This window comes from Pteropus medius, unplaced genomic scaffold (assembly GCF_902729225.1).
Source record: "Pteropus medius unplaced genomic scaffold, Ma_sr-lr_union100, whole genome shotgun sequence".
Lineage (NCBI taxonomy): Eukaryota > Metazoa > Chordata > Mammalia > Chiroptera > Pteropodidae > Pteropus > Pteropus medius.
The window spans coordinates 1,264,432-1,285,766 of record NW_024349799.1 but is presented as its reverse complement, the minus strand read 5'-3'; the positions used below and the strand labels follow the sequence as shown (position 1 = coordinate 1,285,766).

Genomic DNA, 21,335 nt, shown 5'->3' with positions numbered 1-21,335 from the left:
CAGTTCCTTGATTCCTCCCTTCATTCAGCCTACTCTGAAACTGAAGAATACACATTGTGCAAGTTTCCAACTTTGCTTCCTCCACTGTAAATTCATTAAACTTGTTAGAATTAAGAATTTTAAATCCCTCGCTCCCTTATTTCAAAGCTGTTTTTTAAGCGTTTTTGAATAGAGCTTAACACTAAAAATTCTTCTAAAACTTGTGTTTTTTTAAATTGGACAAATTTAAATTTTTTGTTAAACTCTGCCTATGGGATTGCAAAGTCCTTCAAATATCTTTTAATAAACCTATCTAATAAATAATACTTCGTCAAATTTCAATTCAGATTTATATCTTCTAATTTCAAAAATTGTTTTGCATGCAGTTACTTGGGTTAAATTCTTGTTGGGCTCTTAATCAGTGTTTCACTTCTTTGAAAGTTTTAGGTTGAACGTCTGTACTGTACCCAGAGGATAGCAAGTTATGCATGTTTTAAAACTTGACATAATTATTTCTCAAATTTAAATTGTCATTCCCATGACAGTGAGGCATGATGAAGCATTTTAGTGTTCTTTTATAGCCTCCTCTTCCTCGCATGAAAAAGTAGTGACAGACTAAGTAGTCGGCGGACTACGACTCCAATCGCCATTCTAAATACTGTATCCAGCTTCCCCCAGGCAGGTGGACAATTACCTGCTCCCAGTCCGCGGCGTAAAGCTATAGCTGCACCTGACTGGTACACGTGCTTGTCAATCACGTAAAAGGGTGGGACTTCAAGACCGCTCTAAGTGAGACTGTTTTTACGTCATTGCGGAGCGACGGTAACAGAAGAGGGAGGGGGTGGGGTCGTGAGAGTACCTCTGTGGTGGTGGGGGCGGCCTGTGAAGGTGTCATGGCTGCTGCAGCTGAGCTTAGTCGCCCGACGATCGGTGACAGGAGCCTGGAGCAGAGCTGCAGCCCCAACCTCTCCCAAGAGGTACTCTGCGAAATCTTTCGCTCCCTGCATACCCTGGCTGGACAAGTGAGTGATGGCCTGTGGGAAGAAGGGTATGAGAACCGTCCGGCCCCTCTCCCTTTTTTTTCTCTTTAGCGGAGGCGGAGGCAGCGGAGGGCTGCCTGGGACTCGTCCTGAGTAGCTGAGGCCGGGGAAGGAGCCCGCGCCCAGCCGCCTGCTGTCGGAGTGGGGATGGCCTCACGGACTTAGTTCAAGACTGGTTGCAGACTAGATTTCCTTGCAACTCTCTCCCCAGGAGTGAGTGAGGATAGTGTAAGTGAAAACCTGGCTCCCAGAGAAACAGGCTTGGAGAGAATGAATGCGGAAAAGCTGAGGGGCTTGGGAGGCACCTGGCCCCTAGGATCCTTTATCCTCCAGTTCATTCATTATAGTAATTGATAGGTTAGTACGGCCTGAGATTTCTGGAAAAGCTCGCTCTCCTCTTCTTTTAGGTAATTTGCTCTTATGAGTCACTTGATTTTATTTCTAGTTTTCTTTTTGGTTGTGTGCATCTCTTGCCCTTTCAAACGGGGAGGAAAATAAAAAGAATTAACCTAAAATTAGTTAACTTATAGCAGAAAGTTGGATGAGTTTACTTTTTATTCATGGAAGATACTGTTTACATCAGAACCTTCGTTTAACTAACTAGTTTAACTGGCTGATAAATAGCTTTTGCAGAAATGTCATAATAAAATTGGGTTTAAATAAAAATGCTGTTTACACTCTATTCCAGTCAAGTCACTATTTCGTTTCATGTAAAAATGCAAAGCAAATTTTAAATGAGAAACAATTTGAAGATAAATTCTCCTGCTTTTAAAAAGGAAATTTTTCTCATATCTTAGATGGAATATTTTCTAGCTATAAAAGTTCGTTGTGGGGCTGGTACTAGTGCATGTAGTAGGCACAGCAGGCATTTGTGTCTAAGATAATGTTAACTTCCTTTATGAAAGTAGAGGGTTTGATTTGTGAAATTTATTTTTTAAAGCCTTTGGTGATGGAGAATCAAATTTTTAAAACGTTATTTCAATATTTTAAAAAATCCTAATATGTTTATCGTGACTTACAAGAGAATTACTCAGACATTCAGTTTGGTGTAATGGAACGATTATTAGTAGAATCTGCTAAAAGTTGTAACTTCTAAACTCAATTGTTTGCCATGGACTTATAAAACAAATTTTGTTAAAATTTGGGGACGTTAATAATTCAGCCTTAAAGCCCAAGACCTGTAAATGGTTTAAAAGTTTGAAAACTTTTTGTAGTGTGGACATTGGAACTTCAAGGTTTATTTATAGTCTCATGTCAGGATGAGGAAATTTATACTCACCCATAATTTACAGAAGTTTTTTCTAGTGGCGAGATTTTTTTTAATTAATGTTAATAATTTAAACGTTCCTTTTGAAATATTTTGCATATTTAATTTTTAAAACATTGAAAAAATTTTAAACATTCAGATGTTCTGTAGCTGTAAGTAGAGATATAATTATGTCACTTGTCAAAAATGTTTAAAGTAAATATTTGGTGAATTTACTTGGTATAGTGAAAGGACTATCTATACAAGTGTTAGAAAATAAGATTGTCTTATTAATTAAATGCTAACCGTCTTGATACATTCTTTGTATTTTGAGATGTATTATTTAAAGATAAAAATGAAAGCCACAGTACTATATTTATAAAATTGCCCCTGGAGGAAATCACTATTACCTTTTGCAACAAGTTTAAAGGATTTTTTTTAAATGAATTTTGTAATATGACTAAGTTCATTCTGTATAGTATTATATTATGAGCTCTCCTTAACAGGAAACATAAAATTTAATGTTAAAAAGTATTTTCTACCCGATTTCAAATTTTCTGATTCTAACTTTATTGCTTGCCTCTGGATAGCCCATTTCACCAAGCTGAAGAATTATATTTTTTTAGCTTGGATTCTCATATTAATTTAATAAAGGTTTTACTGAAAATGCGTATTTAAATAGTCCATATTACTGGCAGACTAATACATTTTTGAGTGAGTGGTTTACAATTACAAGTTCTATAGGATAAAAATGCATAGAATTCATATTACTAATAAGGAATTTGTTGAATAAATAGATGGATGTATTAGGATCGTTTTAAAGTTAATTTGTTACATTATTATGTGAGTTTCTTAAAAGATCTAGTATCTTGCACTTGAATCCTTACATAATTCTGCTGAATTGAAATGAGAATATGATCCAAACATTGAGATTTATCTTCTGTAAGTTAATACTTTCTCTAGAAAATTTGATGTTTTGCTTTCATTAAGGATTTGCCTGCTTTATCCCAAAACTGTATTCATGGATTTATATAAATGACTGTAGATCTCTTTGGGGACTGTAAAAGTATAGTAATAGTTTACTTCCATACATAAAAAATTGTTGTCTAACAAAGGCTTTATAGGCATTAAATAACAAATTAAGATTAATGTGGTAATCTTAAATGTAAAATTAGTTAAATTAATATAACTAATCTTTGCCAGTGCAGCCTACACAAAACTTCCTTTTTCTTTACACTTGTCTAATATGGACTCAGTGTTTCTTCTCTCATGCTCAAAGAGTGATAAATTTTTGTCATACAGTATTCATTCACTATGGTGCCTTTTTTGGATAACTTTGGCTCTCTTTGGTTCTTTGTACAAATACTCATCTTTTTGTTTTATTATAATCACAATTCAAAAATCTGTATTTGAACTAATGTAACAGTTGTCTTTAGTTTGTAGAAAACATGACTAATATTTAATAAATGATTTCTGAAAAAATAATATAGTCGTTAACATGAGCCTACTATGTAGTCTATCTCCTTATAGTATGCCATAAACATATCTGTAGAAAAGTTTATGGTGGTTCACTTCTTTTCACTTGAAAGGCTAGAGATGAATGCTTTCCCTATAAAATTTTCATTGATTTTGATGTAAATTTTATATTCGGGTTCTTGGTAGTTTTCTATGTATAGTTTTATTAAAATAGGTCACACAAAGCTAACTTATAAGACATTTTCATATAACGAGCTGTCACACTTTACTAGAAAATGCTATTTTAGCAAAAGATCTCACCATTCCATCCAGTCTCTGGTCATTTATATCACTATTTTGGAAAAGTATTTGTTTTTCAGTTTCAGAGTTCCACAGCTAATTAATAGTTTAATTTTTGTTTGAAGTAGATAGGCATGTTGTCACTTATCCGTAGACATTATTTAAGTGTGAATAATACTGATTTTTAAATTATTTTTAATTGATTATAGTTGAAAACAATAAAAATGATTCAGAAAGCATCAGAGTAATGATCTATTTCAATTATGTATTTATGTACATGCTTAACAAAACGAAGTGTGTATATCACAACTTTTCATAAATGTGCCCGTCCCCCCTGTTTAATGCTCTGAGCTAGAAGGAGTAGGATTCTGAATAGGGCAAGCCTCTCTTGGCCTCCACAAAAGGTTTTTAGATATTGAAATATCAGAAAAGCCTCATCTTTTCATCTTTTGTGGATAGTTTCACCTCTGAGGTGGTCCCACTACACAGACCCAAGAATAGAATTAGAATGTGATGTCATTCTATTTTTTTTAAATGAAAATTGCAGCTTGGCCTCTTAAAATGGTAACTAAGTAGTAAATGGTAACTATATATCATTAAAAACTTGATCAGTTTGAGCTAAATAGGCATGTTACTCTGTAGAAATCTTTTTTGCATGTGACGGTCCTATATGTACAGCTTAATTGTGTAATTTTTATGATGTTGCTGGTTTGCCCCTTTGAAGCTTAACCTCAGAGATGATGTGGTGAAAATTACAATCGATTGGAACAAACTCCAGAGCCTCTCGGCATTCCAGCCTGCTTTGCTCTTTAGTGCACTTGAGCAACACATTTTGTATTTACAGGTAAATTCTTGTTAAAAATGTTAACTTGATATTGAGAATAGATATTAATTGTAGTTAAATTATTAGCTGGAATATTTGGTAGTTCTATCTTAACACTGCATTAACAGTATTAATAATAAAAGATTACTTCTTCCTCATTGGATCCAAATCTGTCAATTTGCATAGTGATCAGGACAGTTAAGGGAATATAGCCCAACAGGCCGATGTGGTTATGAAGATTGAATGAATGCAGTTCTAGACTTGCACTGAAAATTCAATACAGTTGCATCTATGGTGGGTTATAATTAAGCAATAAGACACGGCAGGTGTGTGTCATGCTATGATAATGATTCCATGCCTTGGGTGAGTTTGGAGGCTCATGGAGTGCTTTCAGTGGTTCAAGAAGTGGCATTATCCCAGCATGACACATCCTGGAGTGTCTATTGCAATTAAACAGTTTCAGCATAGTTTTTAAAAAGAAAGTAATTTCTGTGACATTAATGTCTTGTCTTAGTGAGTAGCCAGTCGCTATTTTATCCTTTCTTTTTCTTAACAGTTTGAAATAATTCATATTTAATATTAGATGTCAACATTAAATTGTTATTTATAATAGTATTGCCATGTTTTTTTAGTCTATCAGTTCAATAACAATAGTAATATGACCTTGCTAGTTTCCAGTTGAACATGTCTGCAATTATAATTGAGATAAGTTTGCAGTTTATCTCTAATCAAAGTATAAAATATAAAGTGTCAAAAAGTAAATGGAAAGGCTATTTGCATTGGTTACTTTACTGCTATTAAGATATTTTCAGAAGAGTATTTGGCATAGCAAAAAATGGAAGCAAAATTGTTGGTATGAAAAAAATAATTGAAATATTGACAAGTATTGGTATGTTTTGAATAATGGAATAGACATTAATTTTCAGCCCTCTGTTCAATGACTTTATGGGAAATTTTAACTCTCTGTTTCATGTTAAAAGTAATAGTTAACCCTAGTTTTAAAGGGCAGAAGCAATGAGCTATAGAACTCAATGGAGGCCTAATTGTGGTGGGGAAATGGGTAGTATAATTTACATTATACAACAGAGTTTTTTCTCCTCTAGTGTAGTGAAAAGCATCTATCTCTTTTCAGCTCTAGATAGGGTTTTTTTTTTTTCCTTGTTCATTTTCTTTTTAAAAATTTGATTTCATGACCTAAGAAGATACCCTGCCATGTCAGGAAAAGCCTGAGTGTTCACTCAGCATAACACCTATGTATTTCATGTCTATGCTCTCTCATTCACTTTGGCCAACTGCAGTTTCAAGTGGAGAATCTCCAGTGATATAGTGATAATGCAGGGCTTTGCTGAGTGAGAGCACTGGCTCTCATGTTAAGGAAGAAAAATACTAAGCCTCAGTGTTCTGAGGAGGCATTTGAATGACATGTTAATTAAGTGGCATTGGTGCCAGAGGCTAAGACTTTGATTTGGCACAAAATAAAAGATGAGTGACAATGATTCCCTCAAGGAAAATTTTAAATTTCCTCAGGTTTTCTTTTTCTCTTTTTTTAGAAACACATTTTAACAAATGATAATGGTCACAGTAGCAAAGAAGAGCAAACACATGTGGTCAGATCTGTGTATCCTGATATGCCAACTTTTTATATTTAGCTAATTGATGTTAAATATTGCATTTACTTAGCAGAAATTTATATAAATATGTTAAATGTAGAATCAATTTTGAGCAGTTTGAGCCCCAGCAGATTTGGAATTGTGTTCTTCTCAGCCTTTTTTAGCAAAACTTCAGCCTCTGATTAAAGAGGAGAATACAACTATTGTCGAAGAGATAGGAAAAACAGAAACAGGGAACAAGAATGAAGTAAATGCCAAATTTTCCATTGGCGACCTACAAGAGGAAGAAAAGCATGAAGATTGTGATTTAGGAGACGTGAAAAAGACACAGATCCATTTTGATCCAGAAGTAGTTCAAATAAAGGCTGGAAAAGCAGAAGTAAGAAGTTTTTTTAGAGGGTGGGGAATATTATTTTAAAAATAATATGTTTAAATTGTTTAAACATGCATACTTATTGTTTATAGATTGACAGACGAATATCTGCATTTATTGAAAGAAAGCAAGCCGAAATCAATGAAAACAACGTCAGAGAATTTTGCAATGTTATTGATTGTAATCAAGGTAACTACCTAGAAGTTAATTTTTATAGGATTTTAAGAACAGTTTTTACAGTTGCTCAGGTCTTTCATTTGTTTTTAAAAATTAATAACATTAAGAACACAGTTTATTTAGAAACTAAGGTAGCAGAATGTCCCCCTGTTTAATATAGACTATATTGCAAAAATGATTTTCATTTTGATTACACAAAAATCAGATAAATGCTAACAAAAAAGGCTAATGTTTACCACAAGTGAAAAGATTGTTTTAAAGTTCCTTTAGGAAATGAAGTATGGGTGGCAGGGTTGCTCAGTCTCACTAGTGAGAAAGAACTAAGCTATATAAATTTCATGCCTGTAAATATGCTTATGAAATTATGGTGTTAATACATAAAGCAAACTTAGTAAAGTTAACACTCCTCAAGAGGGAGCAGTTTTCTCACTACTCGTGAGTTGTTTGAAATATTTTGTCAGGATAAAACCAATTTGTAATGAAGACTGTGGTCATTATGCTTTTTTATCTTTCATAGTGCATACATTTGCTGTTTTCCCTCAGATTCTTCTTTTCCTCCTCATATGATGCTATAGTATATTTACAGATCTGCAGGTATGCTGCGGAATACAAAATATTGCAAAGCACTGGCATAGCTCACTCAGGCATCATAGTAATAATCAGAACAAGTAGTCTTATAAAAATTATGGAGAAGAGTTCCTAATTAGAATGAACATTTTTCTTGTTTCCTCCAATATCATGGCTAATTATTATGAATATAGAATTGTCAGATGAACCTATAATTGACTCTAATCTCACTGGTACACTGAAATAATACAGGCTCAAGTTGGGTCCTAAATTCATCCTTTTTTACTAGTAACTTTACATATGCATATCTCTAGATTTGGTATATTTTCCTTTTAGCTCCTCAAAACAGGTGCAAAAGTGGCAAAATCTCAGGTACTACAATCCAACTGCAAGCAACCCATGAGAAAGGGTTTGTTGAGGGAGCAAGCACATGTGTCACTAATGTTATTCCTCTGTTCTCCCTGCTAACTCTATTATTATAAACCAACAGGGGATAGAAATTGACAAGAATTGAAATGCTCAGCAGGATTCCTTGGCCCATTCAATTCCTTGGCGACACAAAACAGTGCTAGCAAGAATTGCTATGGAGAGTGACTAGCACTCATACATTCACTATCTCCACACCATACTGAATTTCTCACTGATGGGTCAGTTAATCTATGTATTTGAAATATAGCTCCAATATGGATGATAGCTTCCTTTTTCTAACCCTTAACCCCATGAAATGATAGAAGGAGAATGGAGAGTGATGGCCCTTTAAACATATTTTGAGGTGTCTCAAAACAAGAAATAAAAATGACTGTTTAATGTCTATATGTAAAAGATAGGTGAATTTGGAATTTTATTCACACAGTTTGATTTATCAGCAGAACTATTAAGAAAACAGACTGAAAAAAATATAAATATATTATTGTAATGTGTTAGTGTTTCTTTTAATATTTCTCAATTTGATTTAAACATAGTTAAAATCAAATTGAGAAATATTAAAAAATCAAATTCCATAGAGAAAAAGAGAATTTCCTTTCAGTATCTCTTTACCATCCATTTTTTATTATAAAATAAGAGAAATTTTTCAGCAAATTTACTGCAATGCATGGTTATACTTAATGTCATTTAAAATATTAATTTATAATATTCAAAATGTTTATTATGTTAACATCTTTCCAATATTTCCCCTTGGTTTTTAATTTGTTGGTATCTAATTTAAAAGAAACTATACTTTTTAGCTTAGAAAAAAGTGAGAACAAATTTTCACAAGGGTATCTTTTCTAAAACTGCATTTTTTGAAAGGGGCAGCCTGGAAAGGTATAGATGGCTTTCGTGATTAGGGATATTTTTAAATGAGCGTTGAAAATCTAGGTAAAGTGGAAAAGTATGTGTTATACCTGAGGTTTCAAGGTCTTTTTTATGTAGACTTCTGAAATAAAATATGTTAAATGTGTAATTAATCCTTTTATTAGATGTTCACTAATTTGGTCAGTAAGTAAATGCTGTATTTTTAAAAAAGGTATGTCAGTAAAAATAAAGAGTTCTATTTATTTCTATGATGAAATAAAGTGAATATGTCTCTTTGGCTTAGAATTAAAATATTCTCTATACTGTATAAGTTTTTTTCTCCAAAGGCTCAGGTTTTTAGGGATATTGGTATTTATTAAAAATTATATTAAATTATGCCACTGAATGTAAAGGACTTTTCTACATATAAACCTGAAAATCAGTTAAGATTAGTTAGATATTATACATGTTAGTGGGTAAAGGTCACTAAATTTTATCCTGTAAGTGATGGTAATTTACTGTTACTTAAAATTATATTCTCTTATGAGTAATATGTTAATGAATATGAATTATTGGAAGTTTATCAAAATCTCATACATTTGAAGTTAAGAATATACTTAAACTCATCTAAATTCTCCTTAGAAAATAGTTGTGCAAGAACTGATGCCGTTTTCACCCCTTACCCCGGATTTAAAAGTCATGTAAAAGGTAAGTATCCACTGCATAATATCTTTATTAGGGACAAAAGTTTATTCTAGATTATAAGCAGAATGGAATAGAAACCACTTTTCTATCTAAATTTTGTTTATTTTAAAACAAAACAAAATATCTTGCCTTTCTTTATACTTGGGTTTGTGGCTAGATGGTCTTTATAAAAACTACATAAGGTACTGTTAGGAAGAAAGAATTTCTGGTTTTTGAAGTGTAAGTTTAATAGTCTCAAAAGTTTCTTAACTTAGTTTCTAGAGTTGTGAATACATATGGACCACAGACTAGAGCTGAAGGAATTCAAGGATCAGGTCACAAACCTAATAGCATGCTCCGAGATTGTGGTAATCAGGCTGTAGAAGAACGACTACAAAATATTGAAGCTCACTTGCGATTGCAGACAGGTAAGGAAAGTACTGGGCAGTGCCCCATAATGTACCTTTGCAAGTGGTTAAAGAAATTCCAATTCATTCAGTCACCAGCCTTTCATTGAGCACCTGTCCTCAATGAAAGGACAAAACATTGTTCTGGTTGGTACAAAAATGAAAAAACATAGCCTCTGCTCTCAAGTAATTTACAATCATATGTTTATGCTCTTCTTCCTCTTACACTTCTCACCAATTTGATGAGAGTTAGGAGACTAGGAGCAGGTTCCAAATAGATCATGACACTCAGTTTATTAGTCATTGCTGAAAACGAATGTAGTCTTTTTCCTGCCATCAGTTTCATAACTTAACTATGACCATCTCTCATTCTTACCACCCACTGTGCTAGGTACAAAGTATTGATAATTGTGATCCTAGTTCTCAGAGTAAGCATATATATAAATAAATGCTATAGGGGAACATTTATTAAATAATACTAAGTGTCAGTCACTGAGAGTATTAGGCATATGTCAACTCAGTATTTAACAGTGCCCTTATGAGGTATTGGTACTATTATCATTGTCAGATAAAGAAACAAGTTCAGAGAGCTCTAGCAACATGCCCTAGTAGTAAGCAACAACCAGAAATCAAACCTAGATCTTAACTGGCTGCAAAGCCTGAGTCACCCTCCCTGTTTAGTCACCAGATCCTATTGATTCTGTCTTCAAAATATATCTCAAATCTACCCACTTCTGTTTACCTCCACAGCTTTACTCCTGTTGAAGTCACTATGTTCTCTGCCTTAGACGGCTGGAAGGATGTTAACTGGTTGCTTTGCCATTAGACTTCCTCCTTGAGAACAGTTCTCTACCCTGCGGCCAAATTGCTTTTTCTAAAGCTCAGATCTGATCTTGCTACTCTCCAGCTAAATTTTCTTTAATGATTTTCTGTTGCCCTTATATGCATATGAAATTTAGTACTTATTCATTCCGCAAATAGGTATTAAGTTTCCGTTATAAGCCAGGTACTGTTCTAGACATTGAGAATACGTGTGAACAAAAATTCTACTACATAAATCGTGCGACACTAGGAGACAAGGGCTATGGATAAAAGCAGCTTGACCAAGAGAAAGGAAAGGAGGTTGGAATGGGAGGGGATTGTAATTTTAAATAGTATGATCTACAGCTATAGTTTCAGCCACATCTCAAGTTTCCCCCTGATTTTACTGTCTTAGGGCCTTTACCCAGGCTTTTTCTTCTGCCCATGCATTTCCCTCCTGATCTCACACTGGTGTGGGTTCCCTTTTATTATGTACTCATACACTCGGTACTCCCTGCCCTCCTTTATATTTGTTTAATATTTGTCTCCCCTGCTAGATAGTAAGGTCTATGAAAGCAAACTCATGTTCATTACTATGTACCTCGTGTAGTACCTGGCACAACATAGGCATTTAAGTGTTTATTGAAGGAATGATTGCTCATTTTACCTTTTCAGATATGTGCAAAGTACAATGGGGACACAGACTTCGTGTTCAGCTCTCCCAGGAGAGGTCGAGAGATGGTATCCCTAGTAAAGGTCCATTTGAGCCTTCAAAGGGTTACTAATTATTAAGCAAGTAGGAGCAAAGCATTCCAAAAAGGAAGAGCATCTGCAAAAAGCGTAAATATGGTTCAGAGAATTTCTGAGTCCAGTCTGGCTGGAGTATTTGCTAGATGGAGATGGAAGATAAGAGAATGAGTAAATCTTCCAGGGTAATGAGAGATTAGCATTTAAAATTAATACCCTCCCCCCAAATTAGGTGAATTTAAAATACAACTGTATAGAAGGATTGACTAGTTTATTAAGTCTGATAGTATCAAGTAGTTAATTTTGAAAAATATCTGTTGAATGCCTACAGTATGCCAACATTATTTTAGACATGAGGGATACTAAGATGTAGCCATAGTCCCTGGCTTCAAGTACTTTATAATCTGTTTGGGAGAAAGACAGATTAATAGTCAAGTGGAATGTTAAAGGGATTGTAAAGGAAGGGTATGGTGGGGGCACAAGGAGCCTCCACATTTAGATATTCAGGCACTGCTTTGTTGACCCAGTGAAATTTGAAATGCTCTTGAAAGATACATGGATAAAGCAGAGGACATTCTAAGTAAAGGGAGCAGCAAGAGCACAGTCAGATGAATAAGTTATTCATTTTACCTTATTCAAGAGCAAGAACAACCAAGATCCTAAGATAAAAAACATTCTTAAATATTTCTAGAATTTTTATATTTAAAAAGTTAATATTTTTGATATGAAAATTTGCCTATATTCTTTAACTGTATAAATGATTGTCTAATCCTGTATTCATTAAAACAGTAAATATAGAGTATGTGTAGTATCTGAATTGATGCTTCCTAGGTTTGTGCAGTACACAAGCCACACAGCCATATCCTATGAACAAAACATAAAGTTATGCCCTCTTTGGAGCTTACAGTAGAGAAACGGGCAATAAATATACAGACTGTTGGGTGGTAGTAATGGTTTGGAGAAAAATAAGGGAAAGGATAGGGAGTACTAGGGAGGAGGAGGGGGTGGCTCTGGTATTTTTTAAAGGGTGGTCAGAGAATGTCTTACAGGTAAGGTAACTTGAGCCAAGACCTGAAGTTGGTGAGAGCAAGCCTTGTGAATAAGGAGGTAAAGGGAATCGCAAGTGCTAAAATTGTGAGAGTACTTGGCCTAGTTGAGTAACAGAAAAAAGGAATTAAGTGGCTGGAATGATACGAGTATGGGAAGAATGTGCAAATTAAGTACGACCTCGTAGTCTATGGTAAAGGCTTTGGTTTTGAATCTGAGTGAGATGCGAAGGTATTGGAAAGTTTTGAGCAGAGAAGTGATGCTATATGATGTACATTTTTAAAGGATCACTGGCTGCTCTGTTGAGAAATAGACTCCATGGGAGCGAGGCAGAAACAAGGTTTGGTAGTTGTGATAATCCAGGGAGAGATGGTGGTGGTCTGGACCAGAATGAGTCGCACTGGAAATGCTGAGAAATGAAAGGATTTGGAATATAATCATAACCTTGAAATTTGAGTAACCTTAATTTACCATCCCCTAACCCTAGAAAGTTGAGTTAAGAAATATGGTAAAGCTCCTCTTTAATATTCTTCTAGGTTAAAGGAGAAAATATAGCATGTAGGGAGAAATATAAATTGAAGAAAATGATATGACATATTGTGACCACTGAATCGAATTGTCAGTTGTAACTGCATTTTTCTCTTCCCAAGTAACTATCAAAGTCTATCAGAAATACAAATTGTTCTATACAGGAGCTATTCAGTATCTTATAAAATGAATTTAACTTAAAACTCCTATAAGAAGCATAAATGGGTCTTGGAGAGAGATGTAGAATAAAGATCCCACAGCGTACAATATGAAAATATGAGCTAAGGATTATCATTCTAATGTACTCATGTTCATTTATTTTCTTAAGTTTAAATATCTCCCATTCCTTTGCATTGTATTTTAAGAATAAGAATTATAAGAATTATTCAATAGTAGCTCAGAATATTTTTTAATGTATTTAGGTGGTCCAGTGCCAAGAGACATTTATCAGAGAATTAAAAAACTTGAGGATAAAATCCTTGAATTGGAAGGCATCTCTCCTGAGTATTTTCAATCTATAGTAAGTATAAATATCTTTTAAAAATAAATAAATGTTATTTTATTTTAGGATTCTTCGTATAACAGTTTACTCATCAATCTGCTATATGTGAAACACTTATTTCAAAGATAAATGAACATATGTAGGGAGTTACTTCTTTAAAATTGTGATTCTGAATATTGTATTATAGACTCATAACTTTTTTGAAGGAGATACCTTGTATATTTCCCAGATACTGAATCTTAAGCCATGGCTTAGTAAATCAGCCTGGATACTCTGAACTTGCTGTCTTATAAAATAAAGGCTTCTTTTGGGACCTTGCTCTGTCAGTTATCCCTCTGTCTCTTTAATCCCTCCCTCCTCACAGACTCCTTCCCTCGGCTTGTGCACATTTACATTTCTCCCCTACACTAAACAAACAGACACCTCATTCAGCTTTCCTGCCTTTTTCTTTACCTTACCCACCAGACTTTTTGAAAGACTAGTTATGTATTTGTCTGATTCCTCAACTCTAGCATTTATTTATTCACTCATTCATTCATTCTTTTTTCCCAAGATCAGTAAGAAACAAGTGTTGTGCTGATGATAAGTACCTTCTTTGTCACATCAGCATGTTTCAGACAAGTGATCCTGAGCTGACTGTTATTTTCCCTTGGTATTCTGGGGTGATTATTCATAACACCTGCCTTTTCTGTGTTCTGGTTTTTTGTTTTGTTTTGCTTTAAAGCAGTGCCATATTAGAAAAAACTATAATTTTAATTTTTAATTTTTAAAACTACTAATTTTTAATTTTACTAAATTTTTAGTGAAATTTTTTTTATAAAACTCCTGTTTCAGAAAAAATATATAAAGTAGCTCATATTAGCATGGATCATTATAAGTCAGTGGTGAAAATATATTTAAAATTATATTTAGATGTAGCAGCAGTCTTTCTAGTCTTAAATTGGGTATCAGAGTGAGGCACAGAAAAGTTATTTCCAGATGAAGAAGCAGGTCACATAACAGAAGTAAGCACTAAATCCTAACGATCAAAAATTTAGAGAAAGAGTTTTAGAAATTTACTTCCCTCAAATGTAAAATGGAGTTTATTAAAGTACTAAAGGCTAAAGCAGTACCAATCAAGCACTTAGCACCCTACATGGCACATCATAAAAATCTCAGTAAATATTAGTAGTGATTTTGTTTCAGAAACCATCTACGAAGTAGCTGTATAAATTTAGATAAGTCACACAATTTTTCTAGCTTTCACTTATCTAACTTGAGAAGATTTGTTGTTTGTACTATATAATTACAAAGGTCTTTCTAATTTTAGGGTTATTCTTTGAGTATATAGTCCTAGAAAATTTCATAAAGATTTATGAAATTTTTCCTACAACAATCTACCATAAGTTTTTCTCATTCAAGCTGCCTTCGTTAAGTAATCACTAGGCAGGTTATTTTTCTAGTTTAGTTTCATATCTCGTTAATATAATTCTTGTTAACAATAGAACTGATCTTACAAGAAACTATCATAGTATTAGATGCCTCCAGTGAGACCTTGACCCATCATTTATCTCTTCTATCTGATTCTGATTTATAAACCTTAACATATACCTGTTACTAAAGTTGGTTAACAAAAGAACAAGTCCTTCAAGTCATAATCTTGTTTTGGGGGATCTTTTGTACTCAGGATAGAAAATATTTTTAGGGTATTTAGTTAGAGAGGTAGATATTTAAAAGTAGTCAGATTATAGAGGACTTGAAATGTTATACCCAGAAGTTTAATGTGTCTAAAGTTTAAATACTATTCAAAACATTTGAGCATGGAAGTGACTTGTGCAAGTGACATTTAGAAGATTTATCTAAAACTGTCCTGGGAGATGATTTAAAAGGGGGAGACCAAAAATGAAACAGTATTATACTAGCTTAGATGTGAAGTGAGATCCTGAGCTAAGGACATTAGAGTAAGAATAGAAAAGATAAAGGCAAGAAACAGTCGGAAAAAATGTTGACAAATACTCATAATTGATTGTATGCGGAGAGATATAGAGCAAGAGTCATTGATAAAAATGTCATTGATAAAAATAAGAAAATCTGGAGGGGAAATATTTTGGGGGGAAATGTGAACTTGAAGTCATAGTATGTTATAGAGATAGAAATATCATGTAAGCCTCTCAAAATGTAGCACTTACACTTGAGACAATTGGGAGAATATACAGGTGATAGCTAAAACATAGAATGGGTAAGAACACTGACACTGTCAGAGGCCTGAGACCTGAAACTCCATGACTACCTAACTTCAGGGGCAGAAGCATTATAAATGTAAACAGAAGATTAGACTGGATGTGTTAGGTTGCCATACCTGTGATAAAACTAGTGCTTTTAAAAAATATTCCCAAATCTATTAAACAATGTATATTTGATTAGAAGGATCACTTCTGCATTAGTAATGGAAATGACATATCCAAATTAATAGTGAGCTGCAAGGAAGCACAAAACATTGAAAAGGTTTAAACATTCAGATTGACTCTGTCCTCAAGACCTATGAATATATATGGCACAGGCCCAAAGGGAGAGATTTCACACTCACCCTCTGTAATAGAGTGAACGTGCCATCCTTAAGAGCACTACTTCTCGCTTGGAATAGAACCGGCTTTAGGATTGGCTTTGCACATGAGAGGAGGTGAACGCACCCCTGCAAAGGACATAACACATTATTCATCACTCTCACCATCCTCACGATGGGAATATACACATGGCAATTGCATAATTTTACATATCTCTCAAAAGTGTACAGAAAAGATGACATATGTAGCACAGTCTTCTAGCTTCTAAAGTTAGAGAGTAAGGGAAAGTTGAACTCATTACATTTCTTAAGGATTGAATTTTTGTTAGAAATTGAAGTTATAAACTCTGAAAAGATTTTTATTGAAATGTGTTTAATCCAGATTCACATGTGGATGAATTCTAAACGCGAGAAGTCTCTTACAGTTGATAGAAATTGATTGTCATGGGTTACATTGAAGCACAGCACTTGAAAAGGCAAACATTAACAGAAGAAAAGATATGAGTTATATTTTGTTTATAGAACAAAACTAGATTATGTAAAGTTCCTTTCATTTATGAAACACATAAAACCAAAAGAAATTACGTATATAAAGCAGAAATTATGACAAAGATTAGTATTTGTTGCAACTTCTAATGTAATTCTAAAGATCTTTACCTTTCATTTTCAACATGGAAAGATTTGAATGTGGTAATGTTTTTAAAATTTTAAGGGCAATGCTTAACAGACAATTTAAAAGATACAATCCTTATGACTATTTCCAAAGACTGACTTACTGATTTTAAATTATGACCCTTAAAAACAGTAAGTATAACATGCTTTACAAGTATATTTCCAGGGCACTTTGTTCATTTTCTAGCACTTATCACTTATAATGACATGTTTACACATCTATTTTTCACACTATATTTTGAAACTCAAGACAGGAACTGTCTTGTTCATCTTCGAACACACAGAATGTATTAGGCATTGAATAATGTGCGAATGAATGGATAGGACTTGGCTGGAGGTTAATTATTGGACTTTTAAAGGTTTGTTAACTTTGTTTCAAAGCACTGACTACACAGAATATTAATTCTGATCTGTAATAGTAAATCCTGGCTCTAAAGGGAAATATCAGGAGAGGGGAGTGCTGAAAGTTAAATCAACTTCATGTGCATAGGCCATGCAGGGAGGGCCTACAGCATGGGGTGAACAGTTGGATCCAGTTGGAAAATTAAATTGCAAACACATTGTGGAGGGCCCTGAAGGTCACAGTAACCAGTTTGTCATTGGAGCATGATTAAAGATTCTTTGGGAAAGAAACCTGTAATATAGGTTCCTTTCTGGTGGCATTATGAAGTGTGAGTTGGAAAGAGGTTGAAGTTAAGGAAAATAGTATAGGAAACATATAGCATTGTCTGAATGAAGATCTGAATCGGGGCAGTGGGACTAGGAATAAACATTTGAGATACTGTACCTGTAAAATCAGTAGCCTTTTACAACTGATTAGAAGTAAAAAAGGAGTTGGTCATGGAAGAGGCCTCCTTACCACTGAGTTTCTTTAGAGTACAGGTTCTCTGGAAGCATGCACGTGTGTGTGTGTGTGTGTGTGTGTCTGTGTGTCTGTGTTTAATCACCTTTTCATCAGGATGGGCATTATAAATGTAGCTATCAATTACCCGCTGAAGTAAAATAATAGAGAAGAGACCATTTTTAAATTATCTCTGTTTAGCTGTTTATTCAATGTGCTGCTCCCTCAAATATTTTCTGTTAGGTAACAAAACTTGTTAAAAATTTCCACCTTTTTATACTGAGATTTTTTTACAGCTAAAAGAAAAATAAATTTTAAATAAATTTTATTTAAAAATTTATTATTTTTTATTAAAAAATTTTATAATTTAACTATAATTAAAATACATTTTAATTATAACCACAATATCTGTGTTTCTAATGGTTCTACTTGTCAAAATATTCTACGCAGATCTAAAATAAGTCCCCCAAAACCACATTTTACTGTTTTTAAGTCATCGAACCACTGATGTTTCTCCTCATTCTGATATTTCTCCTCATTCTGATATTTCTCACTTTAGTTTCATGATACAATAATAATCTGATTGTTCAGTGATATGGAAACTATCAATATTTTATAGATTAAACTGTTAGGAAATCAGAGGGGAGTATATTTTCATCGGGTGCATAAAAAAGCCATCTCTTGGGAAGGTAAGAGACTGAGCAGTGACCAGATTAAACATTAAGTCTTTTCCTGCTTCTAGGCCCCACCACAGGTATCCAGCTCAGTTTGGTAAAGGAAGGAACAGGTTTATATAAGCAATTTTCCCCCCATATTTAATAATTCCAACACTTAAATGATTTCCCACTTATAACTACTGATAAAGAGGCATACCTTAATATTCTTTGAAACAGCTTTTGACACAAAGGAAAATGAATTTTCACCTCTTCTAAATTTCATTGGTCAGAAGCGTTCATGAGAACATTTCGCTTCCTATGTTGACAGTTTCTTTTTGAAAGCTTGTGGTTCTGTCAAACCAAGACCAAACTCTAGAAAGAATTCTTTAGGTCAAGGATTAAAAGGTTCAACATAGTGTCAGTGAGAATGTTGTCAGCTTCACATAACAGAAATTTAAACTCAAACTGGATTAAACAATCTGGAAATTATCTCATAAAAACAGGAAGTTCAATTGTAGTGCAGTTATCAAAGAATTGGGCTCTTTTTTCTCTCAGCTCTACTTGGTAGTGGCTTTTTCCTCAGGCAGATGGCAAGATGACATATAGCACTTTCAGGTGTTCTGTCCAGATAGAGCAGTGACCAGAGGAACTACCTCCTTTGAGGGTTTTCCTTTTGAAGTGACGAAGTTTTTTCAGAAGCTCTCCCCCTAATTCTTAGTACACATCTCCTTACTTATTGGCCAGAATTAGGTCCCTGCCCATTTCACTGACAAGACCATGGGCTGGGATCTGCATTCCCCTGAGCCACATAGAGGAGCAGTGGATAGGTGCTTGCACAACCACAGTGTCCATTACAGTCAGTCAAATATGTGTAGTTGTGTGTTTTCACTCCCTGGCCTGGTAGTCCAAATTCTGTTTTTCTGTCTATTGCTGCCTCATTTGTTCAATATCTTGGGATGGAAAAATATTCAAAAAGAAACTAAGAAAAGCCCCAGAGCACCTCTTTCCACAAACACTCAGCCTCATTAGAAGCTGAGAATTAATGGGTACGTGTGTATAGCAAAGGACAAACATCGCTGTGATGTTACTGCTATACACTTTTAATATCATCTTTGGAGGGTAACTTCCAAAATATAAGAGGGCAGATAGTGCTTGGTAAGTTTGTGGGCTTTGTTTCTGCCAGAGTTGTTTATATTTTGTTCAGTATCAAGGAAAATTGTTTAGATTTTTCTAAGCATTTGATTACTTAATACTTTTTTACTTTTAATGTAGAACTTTTCTGGAAAAAGAAGAAAAATTCAACCACCTCAAGTAAGTTGCTACATTTTCATTTTAGCTTCTGAAGTAGTTTGATTAGTTTTATACCTTTCTTAATAAAAGTTTCTACTGTGGTTTTAGTTCATACTGTAATTTAAGACTAAAAAAAAAGTAGCATAAATTAATGTACTCGATTTAGAGAAATAATTTTATATTAAGGGCATGGAAAGACTCAGATGGGCCTGAAAAATATAAAAGTCTGTATTCAGCTGTTAATAGTGGAAGGCTGTATCAGTTAGAAAATGCTGAAAAATAATAAATGCTTAAGTAGTTTAAATCTTACCCTCCCCCCACCCCCTTTTTTGCAGACACCGCTAACTAGCAGCATCTAAATCGAAAAAGAATGTTTGGCAGAGGCTGACTTCAGCCCACTCCTGTCCACAGTCCTACTACAGTAATTAGTTTAATCATAATTAGTAAGGTTTGCTAGCCTTCAATAGTGGCAATATAAACTTAAAGTTGGAGAAAACTATTTAAAAAGTTTTTTGGTTTATTTTTTAAGAGTAGCATGTTACTTATTTTTTTATTGTAAATTTCTAAGAGCATCCACTTTTTCCAGGAAGGGTAGTTGATTGCAGTCGATACATCAAAAGAGAATTTCCAAGTATTTCAAGCACTTAAGCCATTCTTAAAGTTTAATTTTTTTACTATTGATTATGAAAATAGTTAGTTTTTGAAAATTTTTTACAATCCTTTCAAAGTATAAAAGGTCCAGGAGAGCTTAGTCATAAGGAAAGAAAAATAAATATTTAAGCTTGGTTATTTTATACCTTTAAATTTATGATGTGGTCAACATATATAGTTCAATTTTAAAATTTCATGAGATTAAAAGACATTGACCATGCTTTTGGATATTTTAAATATTTATAGTTCATTTAGCACTTTATCTGCATTAAGATACTTCTGAGTCTTATTCAGCAATTTGTGTTCTCATTGTTTACAGCAGAACTATTCACTGGCTGAACTTGATGAGAAAATTAGTGCTCTCAAACAAGCCCTGCTCCGAAAATCAAAAGAAGCAGAATCCATGGCAACTCACCACCTCCCATGAAAAATTCCTCTCATCCTTGTCATTTTACTTTTTTATGTACATGTGTGTAGGTTACACTGAAATTAATTAAATGGATACATATTTATCAATGTAGCCTTCCCTCTGAAGTTATATATTCCAGTGAATTTTCAAATAGTGAATGCATCGAAAATAGCATTGTCAGAATTTATTTCCTTCTGTTTTAAAGGAGGTCTTTTAGAAAGTAAAAATCTTAATTTGAAAGTACATCTTTGTGTATACCACAGAAAGATTGTTTTAAATGGTGATATTTTAAATGATTTTGTATTTGTAACTGATGTTAACCAGTTTATTAGTTTAAATCTGTACTCTAAATAATAGGCATTCAACAAAAATTTATTGGCATAAATGAATTTTAAGAGAATGCATACTTTTTTCAAATGTCAGTTTCAATGTAAATAAACAATAGATCCCACCTTTATTCCCTTATCGATTGTGTGACTGTAAGCAAGTTATTTATTAATCTTTGCGCCTTTTTTATTTGTGAAATGGGAATGATAATAATAGAACCAACAATCGTCATGAAGAATAGGTAAAATCTTGCATGTACAACTTTTGAAACTGGCCCAAGGGAAGTTCTCAGTAAGTGTTAGCTATTACTGTAGAAAACCAAGTCTGTCATTGGAAATAAAAGATGTTGCAAATAAATTATAGTCCCTCCCCCTTGAGAGCCTCAC

The 21,335-nt window shown here is 33.8% G+C and overlaps 1 protein-coding gene across 2 annotated transcripts; it reads left to right on the top strand.

Moving 5' to 3' along the window:
• Nucleotides 1-816: 816 nt before the first annotated feature.
• Nucleotides 817-21,087, top strand: MBIP (MAP3K12 binding inhibitory protein 1). Of its 2 annotated transcripts, none has more exons than XM_039885679.1 (9): nucleotides 817-1,001; nucleotides 4,745-4,864; nucleotides 6,608-6,832; nucleotides 6,919-7,015; nucleotides 9,488-9,553; nucleotides 9,805-9,957; nucleotides 13,482-13,579; nucleotides 19,545-19,583; nucleotides 20,533-21,087. In XM_039885679.1, exons 1-9 carry the CDS (start codon nucleotides 873-875, stop codon nucleotides 20,638-20,640), a joined length of 1,035 nt encoding a protein of 344 aa, XP_039741613.1. In that variant the 5' UTR covers nucleotides 817-872; the 3' UTR covers nucleotides 20,641-21,087. The 2 variants fall into 2 exon arrangements, with proteins under 2 accessions (XP_039741613.1, XP_039741614.1); XM_039885680.1 differs by having other exon boundaries at nucleotides 820-1,001; nucleotides 20,536-21,087.
• Nucleotides 21,088-21,335: the final 248 nt, after the last annotated feature.

What these genes read in the sequence shown, in the direction of transcription:
- MBIP (XM_039885679.1), top strand. Translation starts at nt 873, where the DNA reads ATGGCTGCTGCAGCTGAGCTTAGTCGCCCGACGATCGGTGACAGGAGC. An exon ending in TGCATACCCTGGCTGGACAA is followed by an intron (nt 1,002 to 4,744) that starts GTGAGTGATGGC and finishes GCCCCTTTGAAG; the next exon opens with CTTAACCTCAGAGATGATGT. An exon ending in TGTTATTGATTGTAATCAAG is followed by an intron (nt 7,016 to 9,487) that starts GTAACTACCTAG and finishes AATTCTCCTTAG; the next exon opens with AAAATAGTTGTGCAAGAACT.